Source organism: Apis cerana, linkage group LG12 (genome assembly GCF_029169275.1).
Source record: "Apis cerana isolate GH-2021 linkage group LG12, AcerK_1.0, whole genome shotgun sequence".
In the NCBI taxonomy this organism is placed as follows: domain Eukaryota; kingdom Metazoa; phylum Arthropoda; class Insecta; order Hymenoptera; family Apidae; genus Apis; species Apis cerana.
The window spans coordinates 5,369,876-5,389,046 of NC_083863.1; the positions used below are offsets into that span (position 1 = coordinate 5,369,876).

Below are 19,171 nucleotides of genomic sequence, written 5' to 3' on the forward strand. Positions count from 1 at the left end.
GCCCGTCGCTTAATGCCGTTTCTTAGTGCCGTTTCGGGGAAATTACATTTTCTCCGTTACTTATCATTACTCTACCTAACGTAAAGCGATTTCTTTTGCGAAGTCCTCATTAGAGTGCCTGTCATCAAATTCTGTTGAGAGATCTGCTGTTTAAGATCATGGATCTTTGCCTCGAATCTGTTGTAGTCTTCGGGCTTGTACTGTACCACGATCGTCACTGTCTGCCCGGTGCCCTGCAATATGTAATTCGCAATTTAATTAAATGAAATATACATAGGATAGGATGAGAGAGAAAGATGGAGAGAAAAATGTTTATCGTTCAGAGTATCAATGATTTTGATTATGAATTATCGGTTAAGTTTTCTCAAAACTCGACGAAGGGATCTTTCTCTGTTTTTGGGATACCTTAAGGGCCGCGGCGGCCTCTTCATGGGTGGCTGTCCGAAGATTAATGCCATTGACACTGAGTATCTGATCGCCACGACGTAGTTCACCGCTGAGATCGGCCGGGCCTCCGGCTAGGATGAAGGAAATAAAAATTCCCTCGCCATCTTCGCCACCGACGATATTGAAACCCAGTCCGGAGGAGCCTTTGTTGAGCACGACTGTACGTACCTCTCTGGAAAATGGGAACGAGCAAAAGAAAGTTTTAATTATCGCCACACTCTCAATTGTATACCTAATTCGATCTAATTTCCATTCAATTTTAATTTCGATTATCGTCAACGGGGGAGGGGGTCAGTTTGAATCTTGATAAATCGAAATCAAGCAAGCGAAGAGCGCTCGAGGTGTATTGTTTCTCGCTCGCTGTGTCTTTTGTCTTTGAGAAAAGGGAGAAAGATATTTAATTCTCCCATTAAAGGATACTTCTTCGCCCCTCGTCGGGCGAAGAGGGCAAGATGATTCTCGAGATACTATTTTTCTCCCCGAGCTTAAGGGGTTAAAGTTTTTTCATTAGAGGTCCGAGTGGTATCGAGTTCTTGAACTATGTTGCCGGCCATTAATTGCTCCGAAACTTATATTGCTTTAATTAAATTCGTCGCGACGGAGAAAGGGGGAAATCAGTTTAAGTTTATACCTTCGGACAAGCACGCAAGAGCTTTGCTTAGGTATGTAATGATCGCAATAAAACACACTTGTATTCCAAGCGAAAGATGAAATTAAAATTCTTTCGTCACGTCAACGCATAAAAGAACTTGTCGGCAAGCACATAATACGGCTGTGAGAGAAGATTGTTTTTCAATAAAAATTTTTATCTTCTTTACACTTTTCCACGAGTACCTCTTCTTTAATATATCTTCGGTATATAAATGTTTCTTTCTTCTTTCTAGAGGATCTGAAATTTTTAATCTATTAAGATCGTCCTCGTTGGTTCTCACTTCACACATAGAGAAAGAACATCGTCATTTGAATATCGTAAAAGATAATCGTAAAAGTAAATTTAAAAATAATTAATCGATTTATTCATTTTTGTTTTCTTCTGGAACCAATATACGCTATACTCTATAAAGATTCATGGGAAAACGATGTAATCAAGATCGATGAGGTTCATCGAAACACAGATAAATCTCGAACGGTATGCACCAGCCATTTATTCTCGTTACAAAGGATGCTGGACACGGAGAGGGGGAAAGAGAGAACACGAAATTCCTTGCTCGTGGAAAGGCACTGAAAGCTTAGGCAGTTAATCACCTACCGCGAGTCGAGGGATACGCAATCCCCAAGTCAATGGACAGGACACGAGACGATTCGCGAACAGAATCTGCATTGTCCGCGGGACGATTGGATTTTAAAGGCTGTAAACGTTCAGAAAGTTTGGTTTGTCAATATTATCACCTCGTGTTCGAGTTGGTGCATGTCGATTGTGTCGATACATGCGGTTCGATGGAATTTCTGTAACGAGAGTATATATAGGTCAGATGGAAAAAGTTTGTACGTAACAATTGTTAATATAATCGAGGATTCTTGTGCAGACGATTGTTAATATAATGGAGCGACAAGAGTTCTCAGTAGAATGAAATATATTTGTACGAGATCGGAGCTTTCGATTTAATTTGAAATTGGGCAGAAAATTAATGGAATGGATTTTTTAAATTGAAATGAGAATCAGATATCTAGAATTGCGTGTATATTTCTTTATCTAATGAAGAATAAAGAGCTATTATTATCCCATCTCATTACACGATAATATAAATCTTTCAAGAAGTGATAATCTACATTATATATGATTAACGTATTAGAAAATACGTGTTTTCATTTAAAAAAGGAAAACAAAATTGATCTTTGTATATTCATACGCTTGTAAAAAAATTAACAATATTAAATTTCCTATAAAATGAATAATTTGCAAATTATTTGAAATAGTCACGTTATATAATTCACTCTCGACGTCTAGAAACTTCCTTTCTGTTCACGGTTAAAGGAGTAGAGATTTCCGGAAATGCTTCTCAATGCATGTGATGAAATTCAAATAGATGTACGAAATTACGGCGATGATTAAGCTTCCTATTGAAATTCAACCGTTTCAAGTTGCCCGTGTGATGAGGCTCGAGTGACTGGTGACAAGGGTTCAACAATCTAAGGATTCGTGAAAATGATGAGTAGTCGAGAACACGTGTCGTCCTTTCACAGATCTATCTGCAAAAGCGTTTATTTCGCATCCCTTTGTTCGAACAATCGATTGTAGTCACTTTAGAGATTCGATGGAAAGATGATTATTTTGTAAAATTAAATTCAGAAGAGGAAATTATCAAGATTCAATTATCACAGTTGCGAGATATAGTTTCTCAAGATTTGAAAATTCGAAACAGCGAGTATTAAATTAATAAAAGAAACGATATGTATTTAAACGAATTTCAAAAGTATATATTATAACAAAGTTAATTTGATCCTGGAAAAATCTTGATGCAAAATCTCCTTCGACAAATGAATTTAAAAAATCGAGACATCTCCCTGGATCGAATTTGCGTACAGGAAATTGGTAAAACTGATGAGGAAATCAGCGAGATTACAGCATCACAGTTGCGAAATCCAAGATATTGGTTCATCCAATCCTAGAGTTATCGGTATAATCAAGTTCTATAGGATAGATGCTATCGTTGGAATTAGGTTGAGCATCTCAGACATGTGGGTGTCGTTTAAGATTCGAGATCGCAATATCGTGCCACTGTTGCACCATAATCGAATTCGAGACAACACTTAGCACAATTGCGCGTTCGACAATATCCAGTGTTTCCAATACCCTGCTCCCAGCTATAAAATATTTTCAATTCAACGCAACTTGATGAAAGAATTAAACGTAACGGCAACAAAAGTCAAGAAAAAAGGAAATACGAGGCGTTTATTACGCCATTACGTTTCAGCAATTACGTATCGTAAAGTAAAAATGGCCGAGGCAAACTGTATAATCGGTACACGAGTCGCGAAATCTGGAATCACGTGCAGGTATACAACTAGGATAGCCTTAATTAAGCCGTGGCGCAAAATCTCGACGAGCTACGAATTTTCTTTTTTTTTTTTCGAGAAACTCGAGAGTTCTATACACCAGTCGAGAGAAAAAGAAAAAGAGAGAGAGAGAGAGAGGAAATGCACGATGTTCTAATTAAAATTTCCGTGAAAAATTCGAGTCTATTCACTCATGGTTCATTGCTTACAAGCATTGCTAGGCTGGGATCCACGAGCGGTTAAACCCGGCATCAAAATCTCGATTCATCGTCTCACTTTTTTTTCTCCAGCATCTTTCTCCTCTCTCGCTCTCTCTCTCTCTCTCTCTCTCTCTCTCTCTCTGTTTGTCCATGTTCACCTAGAGGGAGGATTTCACCCCTGAAAGGTCGATTTTCATTCCAAAGAAGCCACTCAACGCACGGGCTTCTCGCTTGCGTTAACAAAGACCTCAAATTAGTGGTCGGCCAGTGCAGCTGCGTTTCCAGGGCTCCATTAAGGTCACGTCGCAGTGCATACGCCGGATAAACCGAGGGATGATGCGCCAGGGGATGGTGAATTTAACGTGGAACGGTTGGTGGTCGTTGATGGATCGAAATGGAAATTTTCGTTTCGAAATTTGTTACATCATCGATATTTAAATATTTTTATTATTTCTTACTAGTTCCACAACTTTTAGATTCAATTTTTCGTTTCGAATGTATTGCAATGTTTTGCAAGTTTAATTAATATTGGGTAACACTGCCATTAAACGAATGATCAGTTAAAAGAGAGAAAAAAAAGAGGGTAAGAGAGAGAAACGGTCGATGAAGCAGCAATACAAGTTGTTAACGATTATTCCATAGAACAACTATATTTAGCCGGTACAAGCAACAGCAAAGCACGAAATGTCAATACTTGTTTGGTTCGCAGAGAGTTTGAAACCGTTGAAACATATAAAATCCACACCTCGAGAGGTTTGCGTGTTTAATTCCTCGTCACCTGTTTTCCAGTAAGTATAAAAGGATTAAAGAATCAAAAAAAAAAAAACTTATTAGAGGCAATGGTTAATTATACTAAAGTGCTTAATAGCACTTTGCTTAATTATTGCAATGGATTTATCTTTTCAAGTGATTTAGAAATATATTCTAAACATTAAAAGCTTCTGCAAATTTGATCATAGGAAATATTTTCGTTGAAATAATTGTATCAAACGCTTTTTTTTAATCATTCATCATTTCAAACGATCAGCAAACAATTTTTCCATCACTTGTCTCAAGAAATAAATAAATTCCACATCCACTCTCTCAACGAAATTTCAACGAAAAGCTTTTGCAATCTTCGTTCTGATAACAGTCGAGGAATCAATCGATTAATAGAATTAAATATTCATCAAGTAAATCGGGATTTTACGGTTAATTGTCCATCCAAGAACGACGAATGTTTCACCAAGAAAATTCACCAACGATTTTATTCCGACACACGATCTATTTCAAGAGGAACATCAGCTTTAAATTGCGACATTCCAACGAAACTTTTAAACGAAATGACCATTTTGTCTCTGTGGAATGCAGTTTGGCGAGAATTCGGTAAATTGAAATTTCAATGAACGATCTTTTTCTTTCGTTATCGATTTTTGACATCGATCAGTATTCTGTTAAAATTTTTGAGTTGTTTATAAAGATAGTTTTAAGCTATTGAAGATAGAGGAAGAAATTTTATTCTACGAACTACAAAGTCGAAAGCACTCCTTCGTTATTGATTTTTGACTTCAACAACAGTCTCCTTTTAAAAATTGGCTGTTCTCTAAGGCTGTCTCTGTTCTGTTTTTAATTGAAAACTAAAAACTAATTAATTTCGAGTCTCTGATTGTAGAGAAAAAAAATTTTATTCTTTAAAAGCGCAAGTTAAAAGTATCCTTCCTCTTTATTATCGACACAAGTCATTGGAAATGTTCTCTTAAATTCGAGTCCTTTTTGCTTTGTCATGCCATTAATTTAAAAAGCTTTTACAATGTACAAAGACAGAAGTTTTATTCTTTGAAGTAGACAAGTTAAAAATAATTCTGACGTATCTAGCTCTTGCAAAGAAGTTTACATAAAATGGCGAAATACGTAATAATAATAACCAACATATCAAGAAATCCGAATCATTTCTGTCTCATTTCTTACGAGAATATAAATACTTTTCCTTATACGATGCATTAATTCATAATGTACGAATAATATAACCATTCGTATTAAACGTTAACAATTCTACGAGATACATCTTAAAAAGAAGAAGAAGAAGAAATTCTCTCCATTTTTTCTTTTTTCAATTGTAAATTCAATATGTTTCAAGTAACCCTGACACACAGCACGAGAGAACCTTGAAATCCTTCGAACTAATAAAAGATCCTCTTAGTGAAAAATACCTGAGGCCTATTTTTGGTTCACGCGATACGTCCTCGATCCATCGATCCCCGTCCGCAAAAACAACCTTCCACTCGAATAATCGGCTCGAAAAAAAAAGAGAAAAAGAATTCCAAGGGACCGTGGTCCAGTTGAACGTCACTGGCGCACGCGAGTTCCAGCTGATTCTGAAGCTCACCTGCGCAATGCGTCCGAAACTGCGACTACGTGGCGCGTTTTGCACGCACCTGTGTTCGCCGTTCGGTCCGCAGTGGCTCGACGCAGGAAACGAAAATGTCACTGGGTCAAGAGAGCTCGATTCTAACCCAAAAACGATGTAATTTCGTTTCCCTGTATATCCCCGATCGGATCGGATTGCTCGCTTCTATTGCGTCAAACTCGTTTCGCGAGATAATACAATTTCGTATTTAGTAGAGAAATTTGGGATTGGATTGCGAAATTTTGCGAAATCTCTTCAACGTGAAATTCTCGAATATTTTATTATATCAAGTCGTTCCATAAGGTAGTCTTATTGTAATATTTTTGAATAGAATTGAATTTTGAAACATATTTATAAATCCACTTTCTCGTTCTACTTCTTTTTTTCTTTTATAAAGATATAAAGATATGCTGCAAATAATTTTATACTTCTTCATTTTTTATACTATCAAATGTTATATAATATAGGTACAAATTTAAATAAAATATTCGTCCTATCGAACAATTAAGAAGAAAATTTTCCAAATTATTCAAACTTATACGTATAAAATAACCTAATGTATTCATCTTCCATACGTTTTCGAATCCGAACAAACGATCATGTGCTGCTTTCTCCGAATCCATTTCTCCATCCCTTTCTCGAATCGTCGATTTCTCACCTCTGACCGATTATCACACAATCCACCCGAGCCACCGCGTAGCCAATTTTCCAATTTCAATCACTCTCACGGCCAACATTCATGTCGTCAAAGAGAGCGCGATTATTATCCATCAAACTCCACCGTATATTGTTCCCAACCAACCAACGCGTACCGACACCCTAAAACGACGATTCAACACTCTGAATTCATGACTCATGAACAATCCTACATTCACCCTTCGACGGAACAATGATTCTCCATTCTCGAGGAAACAAAATCACCACTGTTCTCCCGTATACACTGTTTCCCCGTACATACATCCCCGACTCACCGTGCCAGGCCAACTAAGAAACGCACGGAAAGCGTACGGACCAGGCATGGTCCACGCGATCTCTACAGCTGCTGTCACCAGCTGCTCACCTCGATCTTCACTTTTCACTTCGAGTGCCCTGTCACTTGTCACCCCAATGACTGACCGATCGGCGATCCTCCAGCCAGGGAAAAAAACGCACGCCGTGTTCGAAAAGTTGCGCGCAACACGTCGCGCTGCTTGCGTGCACCTGTTCCCCTCCCTCCCGCCAGTGACGTAACGCGCGGGGTGCTCCTCGCCCTTGCTCGATCTCGGGAGAGAGGAACTCGAGGGGTGAACGTAGAGGATGCGACGCGAACGGAACTTTTCGAATCGTTGGCGAGCGGTTTACCGGTTACGCGGTGGCGAGACGTTAAAGGTGAAACGTGAACTCGACGTCTGGAACGCGTCCCGACGACGACGGGGGCGTCGCGACGGATTAAAGGGCGCATAGGTGGCCGCCGTGTCGCCATGCGCCGCGCCGCCAAGCCGGCCCCCGCGGGCTATCATCAGATCGATAGAAATAAGCTGACTCTCGCACGCTTGCCTCCGCCACCCCTTTAAGCGCCACAAGGGCTCCTCCACCCGCCCCACTCTCGACTCGTGCTCGAGTTTCTCCCCTGCCGCGGAAACGAGGCCAAACGAGGAGGGAAGTTTTTCGCGGAAAGCCTGCTTTCTTTTTTTCTCCCCCGCTTTTGCCCTCGAAGGAGGTTCGAGCTCCTGGTTTTGTTTCAGGATCGAGAAATGAGAGGAATTAAAATCGTCTTTCATCATTTATTTTCGCGTGTCTGGGACGAGGATTGTTTGTCTTCGATTTTTTTGTGTTTGGAGTTTCGTCGCATAACTCATCGTGTTTACAAACAAAATTTATTTAATCCCGCTTGTCCGTTTCTTCACAAATTTCCTCGATTAATTTGCAAATACGATCTGACCCGGTTACCCGAATTTTTCCCAAACTTTCGTTTAATGATAAAGGATGATCTGCTGATTCGGCTGCTTGATTCGTACCACGTTTAAATAGAACTTTTCTTCCTTTTATTCGGAAAATTCATCCTGTGCGCGGGGAAAAAATCCATACCACCGCTACTAGTTACAGACACGCCACTTGACCGAGATTTCAGTGGAACAACCTAATATGCGCCTATATATATATATATACCTCAATGGTGGAGTTGGTGTATCGGATTTGTACAAGCGTGGATCGCAGCTAATTGCACCACCGACCAATGTAATCGAAGCCAGCCTTGCGAGAATGGAAATTTCACTCGAATATCGCTTCTTCGATTGACCTACTTACACATCGCACCTTACGTCGCGTAACACCGTGTCTCGTACACGCGCACATACACAGCCCCACGAAAAATGCACGCGATGCGTGAAATATTTTTGCGATAGTAGGGCAGAAACTTGGGCGTTTGGTTCACGCCTTTTTTGTTTGAAGTTTTTCGGGTAAAAAAACTGAATCGTCAACTCGGAGCATGGAAATTTTTTTTATAGATAGAGAAAAGAGGGATTTGGTTCCGATGGGATAAAACTTTTTTTAGGGTATTACGGAATTTAGAATATTGATATCTATGAAAAATATATAGAATAATGATTCTTGTCGGATTTCTCGAAAATTTCTACTTCGTTTTCCCTAATTTTCAGAAGGGCGAGAAGCTTAGAGAATTTTGTAGTTGAAGAGAAAGGATATTCGAGCAGAAGGTATTTTGCATGGAAATCAAAACGTCAACGAGAAAAGCACGTGTTATCAGGTGGAACACGGTCTAAGGTTGAAAACGAGACGTTCCACGCGATCACGTTCCTGATCTATCTCTCGAATCTCGTCAGGGAATCGCGATCCCCTTCGAATATGCTGATAAACTAAGTCTCTGCTATGTGATAATGCCTGTCTAGAATGTTAAACCGATAGAGTAATGGAACATTCGCAAACATTGCGTTAAATTTCTCCATTCTGCACGTCGAGTTGAAACGCAACAGTTTGAGATAATCTTGTTATTTTATATGTTTCGTCGTCGTAAAATTAAAATTATTATATATATTTTTTATTTCAAGTATCATGATAGTATCTACTTAAATCTTCAAAAACATTCCAACAGAAATTTCTATAATATCGTTTGCTCGCACGATTTTCTTTCCTTTTCGTGAAATTTCAACCAGTTATTTAGTAATTTTAATTAAATCTTCTAAAAAAATATTCCGACAGGAGAACAATCTCGACGGAAGTTCGCACGTTTTTCGTTTACCGCTCATCAAATTCCAACCAGTTGTTAACTAAACTTGAATGAAACACTGATTGTCCCAAATTCCTGTCAATCGGCCGCACCTTTAATCTCTCCACCCTGAAATCCAGGGAATTCAGGGTCGTTGGAAGTATCAACCAACATTTGCATTCCATCGTGAACGAGAAACAAACTGGCCGTTTCATTAAGCAAATGAAAAGGGGCCATTTTATACCACAACCGTGGTATAATAATATATCGATCGGCCATTTGTGTGTTCCCTTAATTAAAACCGCCATCCAGATAGTAGATTCTCAGTCGACGAACTTTAATCAAAGCTGGACTTGACCCAAAAAAAAAAATAACGTTGGAGGACAACGCTGCAAGACATCAGAGTCACGGCCGTGAACAACAACAAGGAGTGGTATTTCGACGATGCTTTTTTTCGTTGAAAGCACGCTGTTTGCAGATTGTCTATCAGCCAACGTCCTTCAGCCTTCTCCCTGGTAAAACTATCCTCTATTCCGCATCCTGCTCTTCTAACAATAAGCCTTCGCACGCCTTCCTCTTCCGCCCGATGGACATCGAAATGCTTTTACAATTAATGACACTTGTCTAACGATGATACGTAGAGATAAAATGAACTTGAAAGCGGATAAAGATTCCAGTTTATACGTACTGTCAAAAAAAATGATGATTCCGAAATATAATAGTTTTTAAATGATGATATATGTCATCATTTATGTAAAGAAAAAGAAGAAAAGAAAATCGAAAAATTCAAGATACGTTGAAATATTATAGAAATTCCGTGGAACATGATGAAAAATGGTAAAAAAAAAAACTTAATTTTTCACGTATGTTTCGAAATCGTAGAGAAAATAATTAAGAAGAACATTTGGATTTAAGTTGGTGTAATGCGAATATTTTCCTGCCATCAAAGGATTAAGGACGTAAAAGAAAATGCTCGATCTTCTTCACTTCCTCGAGCAAATGTATACGGAAATAGACGATTAGGATAAAAATTGATGTCGGTTGAAAATGTTAATTCTCTATTATTTTTTTCTTTTTTTCTCTCTCTTCTTCTTTAAAGGTTGCACGAGCACCAGATCCTCGGTTCTGGTAATCGATCCTCATTACGTATATTTACAATGATTAAAAGCGGAAGTCGACTAAAGTGCACTCGTGACTCTCGCCTTGGCGTCGATATCGATCTCGTATGCTCAACCACGTGTAATTTCGTGGAAGCTCTCCTGTTTAACTTACGTATCAAGGTTACGTACGAAGTGTCACTCGTTTTATCGTTTCGTGTGATCGCTACATCGAAAAATAGACGAAGGGAAAATTTTATTTTCAACCGAGGAGCCGTGAATATGATTCGATATATGTTTTACACGACAAACTGCGGGAACACGTCTGCCAACGAGAAGATGGAAATAGACCTGAAAATTCGAGTTCCGTGCCAGTTTCGAGGCTTTAATAGGGTTAGAAGCAATGCATTCCAAAGTTGCAAGCAAGGAAATATTATGATAATTCGTGTCTTCGAGTTTGTCCATTAAAATTTCGTTCTTAATCGTGTAGAAATCATTTTTACGCCCGCTGATAATTTTTTTTCGTTAGGATAAATTCATCAAAATGCTGCACTTTTCTCCTTTTTTTTTTAAATATTAATTTTTTTAGAAATTTATAATATTCTTATAAAAGCAAGGAAAGTATAATTTTTTTTCGTTTATGAAAATAAATTGTTCGTTATTTAAAATAAATTTTTTAAAACGTTGTATTTTCTTTTTTTAATATTTTTTTAATAACTTTTTTTTTTAAGAATAAATATTTTTATACGAATAAAAAAAATACAAAATGCGTATATAAAAAATATTACAACATATAAATTATTTAATTATTTAATATATTATAATAATCATAAATAATATAATAATTAGTAATATTATTACGAATATTAAATATTTCACAATGTGAAATATTATAAGCAACGCGAGCGAAGCGAAGTAGGGGAAATAATAACATTCGTTTGTTGATATTCGGTTATTATTACGTCGATCGAAAGTCGAAGTCGCTTTCCGTACACGGAACGGAACGGACGTGTTTCTCTCTGCTCCTCGAACGAATATTATATCGTATTTAATAAATGAATAAATCCAGTGCAAATAATTATAAATAAATTAAACATCAATTGTAAAAAAAGTAAAGAAACGTAATAAAAGATCGAATCGATATTTCGCAACGATACATATAATATAATATATAATATATAAATAACGTAATATATACGATACATAAGTAATATATTTTAATCAAATAACAAATAATTAAACTAACATGCACGTATGAAACGTTGGACATTAATGGATTAAGTCAATTTAATTTCTTGAATCGTATAAACAGGGATTTTCGAATAAATTTTTGTTATGTCAAAATGAAGAAAAAAAAAAAAAAGAAAAGAGGAATACACGCTTTGGAATAAAAAAAAGAAAGCGTTTTTTTTCGAAAGGGAGTTTTTTCCAGATATATCACTGACGGATTTAATTAAAAATTTTGGAACGAAAAAAAAAAAGGAAGAATCGTAGTCGTACACGTGGAACGAATGGAAAAGAGCGTAGGGAGGAAAGAATCGATCGATCATCAATGTGTCGTTGAAATACGACTTTGAAACGCGTGGATATTTTATCGTGGCAAACAATGATCCACTTTAATAAAACTCTAATTGCGATTAAATCGATCGCGGTGGACAACGGTAAGTGAATTAAAATACATACACGATTTCGTTCTCCCCATGGTTTTCCGATCGAAAATGCATAAAAATAGACGAGGAACGAACAAAGATATTCGACGTGCATCGGGAAATAATGATTATATCTATCGCGTGGCAAGAATGCGATTGTAGAATTTAAAAAATAAATTCTGGAATCTTCAATAAGCAATGCAGTAAATAATTCGCCTCCTTTATTTCCCAAACCTGTCTTTTCGTAGTTCTAGACTTGAGAAAAATTTTGAAATAATTTTGTAATGTCTTATCGAAGTTTCCAATTTATCGTATAAATAATAGATGAAATATTTAAAACTTTTATCGAAAGATAAAAATCAATCTACGATGTTCGTTTTCATTCATTTTCAATGAATGTTTTTTTTTTATTCTCCGAATAATTTTTTATTTTTTTCAGGCTTTGAAAAATTGCGAAATGTTTATGGAAGCGTGTAATTTATAAACGATAGTTAATACGTTTAAAATTTGTAACACAATAAAAATTACATTCTTTACGAAGATTCGGAACAAACGAAACAACGAGATTGTTTTATTTGAAACGATGAATCGGGGGGGAAAAACGTGTAACGTTCCCTGCATGAAAAGTGTGTAACACGAAATGGATTAAACGAGGGTGAGATAAATGGGAAAAGAAGAAACGAGGGGAACATAAATCGAGCTGTTTTTATCCCTGTTGGATCATCGATGGAAGTACACGTCTCCTATAATCCAACCTAAAATCCTCTCTTGCCCCACCCTCTTTTCCCCAGCTCTTTTTACACGGCATTCGAGTGTTGTTTCCTCGATTAAAATGATTCACATTTCCCGAGTACGAATATTTACGATATTACTCCATTGAGCTACTTCTTTTAGTCGTTTAATAATTGATTACTTTTTAAAATTCGGAAATATTTTTCTTTGTTTCGAAATTCGAAATAACGAAGATTAAAAAAAAAAAAAAATTAACAAACGAATCGTTAAGGTTAAAGAATAAAGAAATTATTTATGTCATAAATTATTAAATGTTCTCGCCGCTATTATAAATATATTCTCTTCGATCTTTCTCGTGACTGGAGAGAATATAATCCAGCTCCGAAGTGGAATGTTTTACGAGCATGAGCTCGTGAATACAGGCATTTTCCGGTCGAAGAATCTCGGAATAAAAGACTTCTTTTCATGGTCACCGATGTCGTAAGTACCAGGTTTGTCGATTCGGAACGGTGTCTCGGTTCCCATAAAATCACGACCGTGACCTTAAACGAGATTAGGGGAGCCCGGTCCCCGCATCTTTCTTCCCTCTTGTGATCCAAGGGAAAATGCTCGCGCCTGACCTATGCCAATCGATTCTTGAACCCATTGGAATGCAGAGATACTGGTTTAATTTTTTCTTTTTTTTTACATCTTTCGAGATACTTTTTTTCGGGCAATTTTCTTAAAAGAATTCAATTTTCCTCTCTTCGCATCAAGATTTATTGTTGCAAAGAATTGTTGATTGATTTTATTTTTTCACAAATTATTCGAGAATAAAGGAAATATTAATGAAATTGTTATTTTTGAAATATAATATTTTTCCACTCCAGTGATTTCGTGTGTAATTCAATGGAAATTCTTTTAACTCGATTGTTGTACGGATTAATAACTTTTCAAAATTTTTTAAAGATTAATCATTAATTCAGAATCTATTTTGTTTTTTTCCACGTCGATTAAGTATCGGTGCTCGCAAGAGGGAATAAAGTCAAATCTGATTGATTCAATTGATCGTAAACGAGGCGTAATCCGCGTTAATCACCCAAAGGGTGCAACGAAACAATAAACGTTGAACAATCGTCAATAAAGCAGCGAGAACTCAACTTTAACGAACATCATTCATTCGATGAACAAGGTTCTCTCTCTCTCGTCAACTGTTAAATGTTTTCGTTTTGATCCTGTTTTTTGTTAAGGATCCTAGATTCGAAACGGTGAGGAGTATTTCACGGTGTGACACGCGTCTTCACCAAGTGAACATACACTGTTCCCTCCATCTAGTATCTAGGTTAAATGGCTGGCCGTGAAAGGAGAATGATTATTAGCGGTGAATTTTCTCAACAGTACATCGATCGAAGATCATTACCGGCGTAACGCGAATCTTTTGCAATTATTTCGTGACAGCAAGGACAATTTCACCTGGTTTCCTTTGCAACAAGGAATCTCGAAAGCTCCATCGTTATTTACGTGTTAGGAATCGCGGTTAATCTCGTGAAATCTTCGATACTTGAAATGTTATATACGATGTTAATTCGAATTCGAGAGAGGTAATTATTATAGAAATTGGCCAATTGAGGGGATTTCTAGGGAGAAGGATTATAGATCTGTCAGGTATATTTTTAACTTTTAGTGAATTATCGTTCCACGTTCAATTTTTTTCTTTTTTTTTTAATTCATCACGACGCGAAACTATTATTAAACGATACGAAGTATAACGTGGTATTTTATAGTATGAGATATAATAAGTATACTTATGCTAGAAATACTTTTTTCAAATTGAAGAATCTTTTTTACGTGATGTGCATTTAAATCTTAATAATTTTTTTTAGAGTTTATATTGTACTTTGATAAATGAATCTAATTTAAAAGAATCGTTTGCACATTCTTGAAAAGGGTTCTCGTAACATTATATTTCGTTTGTCGTTATAAAATTTTCAAGAATCTTGGAACCTTCTATCATACCTTCTATCATAATCATCATCAATATCGTTTCCTTTCCCTCGTTTAAACTCGAAAGAAAGATTTTTCCAAGGAAAATTACCTCGTTCACGGCGTTTAACCAACGCGTTCGCGACGACTAATGCGAATTTAAAACTGTCGTCCGTTTCCAGGATCAAAGGAGTGTCTCTAATCCCAGAAAGAAAAGGCCACTCTGAGCGGAGGCAAGGAGGAGGCAAAAGCCGATAGATCGACCCAGAATTCGTCCAGAGATCGCGCGCAATTTCTCAACTTGTCGTAGCTTTCCACCAACCATCCGATCCATCCTGTAAAAACTCGTGACACGTGTAGGATAGCTTAACGACTGTCCGCAAGAAAACGCCGCTACGCAATTACGACGGCGCAAAAATGGCCGAGGTAATCCTTTCCCCCGAGCCTGCAAAGACCTTTAAACTATATATCGCGGAAATCGCCTCGTTCTGATTTGTCCACGAGCAAAAAGTCACGTGATTACGCGTGTTGTTCGCGCGATGAAACAACGATCGAGCGAGAGGAACGTTTTCAAAGTTCATTTTTTGATCGAATTGGCAAGAATTCGAACTCGAAAAAATAAGAAAATTATTCTCCATCGCGCGACGGAGATTAATTCACTTACTCTCCTCTTCGTTAATAAGATTAAACCGAATATAATTAATTTAATTTTTATATACCGTACCTTCTGTACAGCTTGTCCCTGAGGATCCTGCGGCCCAAAGTAGCGAAAGGGCGCAGCGGGAAGATCTGTTGCCTGTTCCTCGTCATATTCGTATCCAACGATTATTCTTCCTTCCCCGATCTTCCCCCCAATTATCCATCCATCGTGACAATCGTTATCGATGATCGATTACCAAATTAATCCGAACGTTCCTCGAAATATCCATTCATTTGCTCCACCAAAAAATGGACTAATTAATTAATTAAATAATTACCAACCAGATCCCTTTTTCTCCTAACTTTTCTCTCGACCCTGGTGGCTAGAAACGGATCGTAAATCTCGCGCGCCGATCGACTCTGCAAACACTCCGATCGATTAACCGTGGCACGCGTGGCACCGGTTGGATCTATCGATTTATACCGTGTCATTAAAACGTATAAATTAGATTTTTCCTATTCGATCGGTATATTTTTGCTCACGGGAGTCGCTGCGCTCTTCCCTCTTCCTCCTTTCTCCGTTTCTTTCTGTTCATAGGCCGGGCGCAAGCTTCGTGCCACCTCTCGGTCACGCTTCCACCGTTCTTTTCCTCCAGCGAACTGGTTCGTCCGGAATGGGTATTTTTAGTTGGCAGCCACGCCGAGCCTGTTTATGGGGTTAACACCACGTGAAATACGTGCCGACTCAGTGGGATCTCGTCAGGCTAAATACTTGCACGCGAATCTTTGTTTCTTCGATTATCTTGTCATCTCGGATCTTCCACAAGATTTGAACAAGTTCGACGATTGTTGTGTCGTTGCGTCCACGATAGGTTCTTTCTTCTTCTTTCTTTTCTTCTCCTCCTGGTAATTTTAGGAGATCGATTTGTCGTATAAGAACGTAGTTGTCAGTTTCTAAAAGAAGTTTCGCTTTTTGATTTCGTTTCGATCTTCTTGATACAGGTACACTTTATTTTTTGGACACACTTTGCTTTAAGGCAGTTGTTAATAAGATGAGGCCAAAATGTTTTTCTTTTTCCTTTTTCCCCCGCAAAAGTTTCACTTTCCAACACTTTGTCAATCGGTCAAACTTTTTCCTCCATCAACTCTGGAACATTCGTCGCTTTTATAACACCGAGTTGTAACAATTACTCGCAAACAACTTTTCGCACAAAGAAACTGTTATGTGCGTGAAGAAAGACTCGTTTTTCTTTTTTTCTTTTTTTTTTATGAATGTTCTCTCTTCAACTAGAATGGAAAAAACCTGGTCAAAAATTGGAATTATCCTTTGTACAGAGGGAAACTCGACGAAAGGGGAGAGAAGTTTTTAGAGAAAGAGACTAGAAACGTTTGTTCGTTTGTCACGAGATGCCATGCTAATGGCGGTTTTCAAAGGTTACAAGGATTAATTGACCGCGGGAATGAAATTTCAAGTGGCTGTTGCCAACAAGGAAATTGCACAGGTAGAGAAGAGATTGAAAAAGTGGACGGTTTTCAAGAAATATTTTCCACGGCTATTTTTCGATGCGCTGGTTAGTTTTCAGTGAATTTTTGAGAAACGATACGAGTTTAGTTATTGAAAAATTTTGCACGTAATATATACATAATCAAGAGACGAGAAAATTTTTGTATCTCGACGATGTATATTATCCGTCGAATTCTGACGAAAAATAACTTGAAAGAAGATGGCCAAGAATTTAATAACGTATTAAAAAAAAAAGTACAAGTATAATGTAACTGCAAGATTAATGTAAATCAACAAATTTAATTTAATTTATATAGGCAATACATCGAAATGAAAAATTCTGCTCACAGTTAAACAAATAGATCTCGCAATGAAATTACCGTTCAACGATGCTATTCTACAGATTAGAAAGTCCACCATTCAAAGAATTATTAACTGTGACGAATCTATACATATGCCTAATGAAATTTTTACCAACGAGACCATGCCATTAAACCGAGCGCGTTTCAGACACGTGGAAGAATTTTAAACCAGGCGCTTCGTTAGTCGATTTTATTATGATCTTTCGAACGAGATGTCGAGACTTTAAAACAAGAAAGACGTTCTCTCCGCGTATACTGCGACGAATCTCTGTGAAACGCGGCCAGAAAAAGGAGAAAAATGAAAATGGAAAAAAAAAAGGAAAAAAAATCTTATTCAACGTGTCGGAACGAGGAGGAATTGCGCAAACAGAATGCAAAAGCGGGAAAATCCGAATTGCAAAACAGCCGAAGGCGATACTTGTGGCGCCAGAAAACGAAAAACTAGCAACGTTCTTCCTTGTCGAACAAATTGGAAAATCAAATGCCGGCATCCTGATAAATTCGACTGAATTTCATCCCTGCTGTTCGCGCGAATTAGTCGGGGCTGTTCAAAGAATCGCTTCTAAGCATGAATAATTAATGAATCGATCGATCGTTTTTTTTATCTGTCGCAGATTTCACTTGAAAATTCCAAGTTTCGTTCAGCTGATTTTCTGTATATTTTTTTTTTACGCTGAAAGAAGATTAGAAGAGGAAGAGAAGATGGAATTTTTCCAATATCAAATCAAATCGCGAATGAGTCGAATACAAATTATTTGTCACTTTCGATTTTCGATTCACTTCCAGTCGCCAAGGTTTCCGCCAGTGAAATCGATTACCAAACTTTTCAAGTCGAGGACAGACGTTGGATGTTGATTAATAAGATTTCTCCCCTTAATCGTCGAGTTTCCTCCCCGATAAATAACTAATCAGTTGAAATCAATTGCTAATTCTTTGCAAGTACGAGAACTCGAGATTTTTCTCACACTATCGATCCTCATCGTCCCATTTGATCGCACTCGGATAAAACCACTCGCTTCTAACTTCCTTAGGAAATCGCACAAACACTCGACAAGCAACGAAGGAATAAAAAACGAAGGACAAATTTTCTTAATAATCGCAAAATTTTCAATTCTGGGAAAACTTGGAACACAAATAACGACGATAATCCGTTCACCCGTGAAAATAAATTTTTAATTTCACGTTAATATACTCCTTCTCTCGATAAAAATAGAAGAAGAAAGAAAGAATCTAGCTAAGTCTAACTGCAAAGAAGAAAAAGATGAAGAGCGCGCAACGTAGACGTCACAACGAGAAGAAATACCGTTTTCACTTATAGTTCACGCGGCTTGGATTTCCTTGGTTTTCGCGACACGTTCATTTTCGCGCAACACTCGGTCAAGGGAAGTACACGCGTCGATCGTTTCGAAGCCGGTTGAATCGTTCAAGGACCCACACGGCGCGTCGGTCGTTCCTCGAATGACAGATATGCCTGGCTTTCCGCTCTTTCTCCCTACTCTGCGTGGCGAGAGGGCCACGAGGCGAGGAGACGAGCACGTCTTACGTGGCCCTCGTTCCTTCTCTCCTTCGCGAACGGCTTTCCTATGCGTCACCAGAAAATGGTGCTACAACACCGCGATCTCCACCCACGTTTAACCGGTTCACCGGGGAACGCCTCGCGACCTCACTTTGACTATCAACGCGGACGAAAATAGTAATGATAATAATAAGCTGATAGCGGCGGGAATTGACGAACCAGGTTTGCTCGTTTGACGGACTCGTTAAACGGACTGAAATACTATTTTTTCCGATACGAAGAAAAATTGTTATTATTTCATGTAGACACGTGTGTTCGAATTGGATAAATGTTACTCACTCTCGTTCGTGAGTTCTCAATGTATAACGATACAAGTTAACGATAAAGAGGTAGTTGAATCGTAAAATTTTGGAATTAAACGATCGATATTGAAGAATCCTTTTATACGATCCTAAGATTGAAAGATAATTTGTTACCT

The 19,171-nt window shown here is 37.8% G+C and overlaps 1 protein-coding gene and 1 long non-coding RNA gene across 19 annotated transcripts in view; one reads left to right on the forward strand and one right to left on the reverse strand.

Annotated features, from left to right (window-relative positions):
* Positions 1-19,171, reverse strand: part of LOC107995510 (disks large homolog 4) — a 394,817-nt gene that overhangs the window by 10,115 nt on the left and 365,531 nt on the right. For all 18 annotated transcript variants that reach the window (XM_017053066.3, XM_062082707.1, XM_062082704.1 and 15 more), the window contains 2 exons: positions 406-619; positions 76-233 (listed from right to left, as the gene is read on the reverse strand). In XM_017053066.3, coding sequence (XP_016908555.2) covers positions 76-233; positions 406-619 — 372 coding nt within the window. The remainder of the gene's footprint in view (positions 1-75; positions 234-405; positions 620-19,171) is intronic.
* Positions 11,295-12,536, forward strand: LOC133667039 (uncharacterized). The gene is made up of 2 exons (XR_009832137.1): positions 11,295-11,990; positions 12,418-12,536. It is a non-coding gene; the product is annotated as an uncharacterized LOC133667039 (long non-coding RNA).